The sequence below is a fragment of the Phytophthora infestans genome, genomic scaffold (assembly GCF_000142945.1).
Source record: "Phytophthora infestans T30-4 supercont1.4 genomic scaffold, whole genome shotgun sequence".
Taxonomy (NCBI): Eukaryota; Oomycota; class Peronosporomycetes; order Peronosporales; family Peronosporaceae; genus Phytophthora; species Phytophthora infestans.
Window position 1 is genome coordinate 4,212,117 of NW_003303755.1, and position 4,216 is coordinate 4,216,332.

Genomic DNA, 4,216 nt, shown 5'->3' on the forward strand with positions numbered 1-4,216 from the left:
TGAGAAAAGGAAAAGTGAGAACCTCATGGCAGCTATCGCTGCTGTTCACGTCGATTGACGAACGTGTTGATCCTGAACAGGTGCTCCGTAAAATAGCGTGGATGCGTCCCATCGGAAATGGTGCTGAGGTGACGCGGTTATTAATAGGCGATCGTCAACAAAGTTTCAGATAGCCTCAATAAAATCGCAGCTAAAACTTTCCCATTTGGCCTGCACGAAGAGCACGAAACCAAATCAACTTCTATTGGCGTGTGTTTGACTTTCTGAAGATTATGTTTCTTTTTACATGCATTTGAAGGATTTGTGTCACATCTTCAGCAATACCAGGAAACAGATGACACAAGTGTAGTGCCTCGAAGACAGGTGTGCAGTACCAAGCACTGCTTGCAGCGATAGGCCTATCGCTGCTTGGTATTAGGCGGCAATGTCCAGGCGCGTGCCAGGCTTGGCAAGTTGCCAATGGCAACAGAGCTTGAAACTTCGTGACGAATCTGTTCACACTCCTCGCCTCTACGTCAAGAAAACATGTCGCCATGGCGCGCTTGGTATAAGCTGAACCTCAAACTTCTGGTGGCTCTCACGAACATCGTGCCATCCCATCTGACTCGACACATGATCTCTGTATTTACTTCCCGATACCTGGCGACAGAGAATTGTCTGACCCAGAACACTCCATTTGCGAATCGATCGTCCAATAATATTTTTTCCATAGGTACAGTAAAAGCGCTATATATACTGTAGTATCAAAGCGCTGCACAGCCTCCTGCAAAAAGAAGCGTCAGAAAGGTACCATTACAAGAAGTTTTGCTTTCCAACAGATCCTGTTAGAAATCTGATAAAATCACTATCATCTAAAGAAATACAGTACTGTCTGATTGCAAACTCGAGCTACAGTGTATTAATACATGTACATGTACATCACTAAAGGACGCTACAGCTACTATTTCATATTCTAATATGTATTATACTGGGAGCCCCGAAAAATGAGAGAAGGCACAGTCCCCAACGGATGAATTACCCCCTAAAAGGGGGTTCAGAAATTCCTTTTTTGTGTCATTGTTTGGGCTCATCGTCTCGAGAAAAAGCCTCCGGAAGCTCATTTCTCGAAGCGATGAAATGTTAAAAATCATGACAGAAATGATAAACTGAAGCCCCTTAATAATGTACATGATTCAATGTAGCATTAATAAATAAAGTATGTGTTATTTAACATGTACATGACTCACTGTAGCATTAATAAATAAAGTATGTATTATTTAATAGAGTGAACAAGGTTTTAAAATAGAGTGAATATATCACCTGACTGAGATCGAGGGGGGTGAATTGGATTGTAAATCAAAACGGAGAGGACCAACAGAGGCGAGCTTTCCAGCAAGCCGGGCACCGCATTCTCCAGGTGAGAGAATCTTTTTATCGCAGGAGTGCAGCGACTGCATTTGCGATGCCCAGCGAAGGTGGAGATGCGCTTAAAACACCCGTCTGGGGATTGTAACCATTTGGATTTAGTAAGGACAAACATTTCAATCGGACGTGCCGTTGTTTAGACCGTCCTGGTCCCCATACAAAAATCAAGCAATTTACAGACACAGTTACGGAAAGAACCCTGCTGCTCCATTTAAGTCCGATGTCGTGCCTTTAGTAATGTGAGCTTTAGTGGCCAAGTGTTAAATCGGGTTTGGGGTCTAGGACCCGTCTTGAAAACTTCGATTAGAGACCACAATGATACCGGAGGTAATAATCAAGAATACTTTTCTGATGCTGGTACACGTACAAGGTGCAATTACGCGCAAGGCGATATATACTACATACTTCAATTGCAACGTTTTAAAGAAAAGAGTGTACTACCCTAGCTTTTCACAAAAAATCAGTCGAAAATTCAGTTTTATCGTGAAACATACTCTTCAACTTAAGAATCAACACCATTATAGCAAATCCACTCCAACAACATGTTACATAACAGATTAAAGAGGCCCAGCGTTGTAGAACTCCGAATACCACTCCCACGTCTTCGCCAGACCCTGCTCCAACGGAGTCGTAGGCTTGTATCCCAGCAAACGCTCGGCTTTTGAGATGTCTGCGCTCGTACGGGGCACGTCGCCAGGCTGGTCAGGCAAAATGTTGATCTTCGCCGTCTTGCCCACCAGTCCCTCAATAATGGCAATGAAGTCGGTGAGCAACACCGGCGTGCCACGACCCAAGTTGAACACCTCACAGCCATGACCACGATCCAGACTCAGCAGCACACCCTGAACGATGTCGTCGATGAACGTGTAGTCGCGAGACGACGAGCCGTCGCCGTACTGGTCAATTGCCACATCACGTGCGATGCGGTCCATGAACTTGAACGGAGCCATATCCGGACGGCCACGAGGTCCGTACACGGTGAAGAAGCGCAAGCCGATGGTGTCCATGCCGTACAGGTGGTGGTACGTGTGCGCCAACAGCTCGCAACTCTTCTTGGTCGCGGCGTACGGACTCACCGGGTAGTCTACGATGTCCTCCTCGCTGAAACTCTCCTTCATGCTGCCGCCGTACACGGAGCTGCTGCTTGCGTACACGAGCTTCTTGATGCCAAACTCTCGGCATGCATCAAGTAGCAACATTGTGGCTACCACATTAGCCTGGATGTACAAGAGGGGGTTGTCGATACTGGGACGCACACCGGCACGGGCCGCCAAATGCACCATCGCATCCGGCTTGGTCTCCTTAAGCACGCGACGGACCAGCCGCTCGTCGCACAAATCACCGATGTACACGCTGACGCGGTCACCGTAATTGGTCGTGAGCCAGTCGAGGTTGCTCTGCTTAAGCTTGACGTCGTAGTATTCGTTCATCTCGTCCACAATGACGACGTCGTCTCCGCGTGCAAGAAGAGCCTTGGCGGTGTGGAAGCCGATGAACCCGGCGGCACCCGTCACGAAGATGCGGCGACGCGCAGCTGTGGTGGTCACTGCGCACTCTGCGAGCGCGTCGGTAGCTTGGTTAGGCGCCATGTCTGATTATGTGATGCAAAAGCTGCCTGAGCAGAGGATGGAAAACTGAGGAATAAGCTGCTGTGTACGTACCCCACGTCTTGCACCAATAGTGACTTGCCGTGGGAGTGACTGGAGACCATCACTCTGGTTGCGAGGTCGCAGCCAATGGCGTGTTGCCGTTATCGCGCGGGCCAATTACAGAGCCACAATTTGTGTTAGCCTAAACAGGAATTGGCTGATTCGTGATCTACTTATCTTCTTCGAAGTACATTTCGCGTTTGCAACCGACATTTCCGGCTGCTAGATTCTGTCCCAAACAGATTGCCTGAAAGAGCTGAAGACGAGATCAATTCGAGGATGGGGCGCAATTGTAGCGGGGCTGCAGGATACGCACAGTGCATGTACAGCCGTCGACTGCGAAACTGTGCTAAACCAGGCGATGCAACTGGCAGGATGATTCTGAACCCAGCAGTTCCGGCAGTTGCTAACTGCTGGGTCTTCTTCAGAAATCATCAACGTTGACATGTGAAACGAAATAAATGCGAAGTGGCTACGGACACCGAATGTATGCACCATGACGTTGTTGACTGTATTGTTCCCTGCCGAGCATGTGATCGACCAGCGCGCCATGATACATGTACAGTATGTACTTGTACCGGTAGGATCACTCGCTGATTGCTCCTTTTCGGGTGAGTCGGCTGTGCAAACGGTGCCCCACTGCTGTTTGCCAAACAGTGCTTGGGCAGAATCCAAGGTTTCCAGCCGAATCTCAGAGGAGCGACCGTTACGTCCTGGCATCATTTTACGCATAATAGGGTCGGTCTTAGGGAAATGGAAAATCAATTGTATTCTGTAAGGCCAGGTACTTCGAAGGTACTACGTGGATGCAGTCTGCTTCAGCACTGTCAATAGCGCAGATCCTTGTTTCCAGCGCTACGATATATTAGAAAACTTGGACTATTAGACACCTTTCGAAAATGATGACTTCGCTGGGACCGTTGCCGCGAGCGAAAGCCTGAGTCACTGCTTAGTGCGACCGTACCACCTTGTTACCGGTAGCGAGCATCTAGCATGCATAAAAGACATGTACAACTTGTACTACACGAAGCTTTTTAGAACCAAATGCTAGCTGAGAGGAGCGATTAGGCGAATCGATTGAACCTTGCTGCCCAAAGGCATGGACGTGAGAATGCAGGTCAAATGTACAAAAGTTCTTAAAACGCATTGAGTTTATTACAGAG

At 48.1% G+C, this 4,216-nt stretch overlaps 1 protein-coding gene across 1 annotated transcript; it reads right to left on the bottom strand.

Annotated features, from left to right (window-relative positions):
- Nucleotides 1-1,930: 1,930 nt before the first annotated feature.
- On the bottom strand, nucleotides 1,931-3,034 carry PITG_03961 (uncharacterized protein; the record flags this gene model as incomplete). The annotated part of the gene is made up of 1 exon (XM_002906948.1): nucleotides 1,931-3,034. The coding sequence occupies one exon, from the start codon at nucleotides 2,991-2,993 to the stop codon at nucleotides 1,962-1,964; it is 1,032 nt and encodes a 343-aa protein (XP_002906994.1).
- Between the last annotated feature and the right edge of the window lie 1,182 nt (nucleotides 3,035-4,216).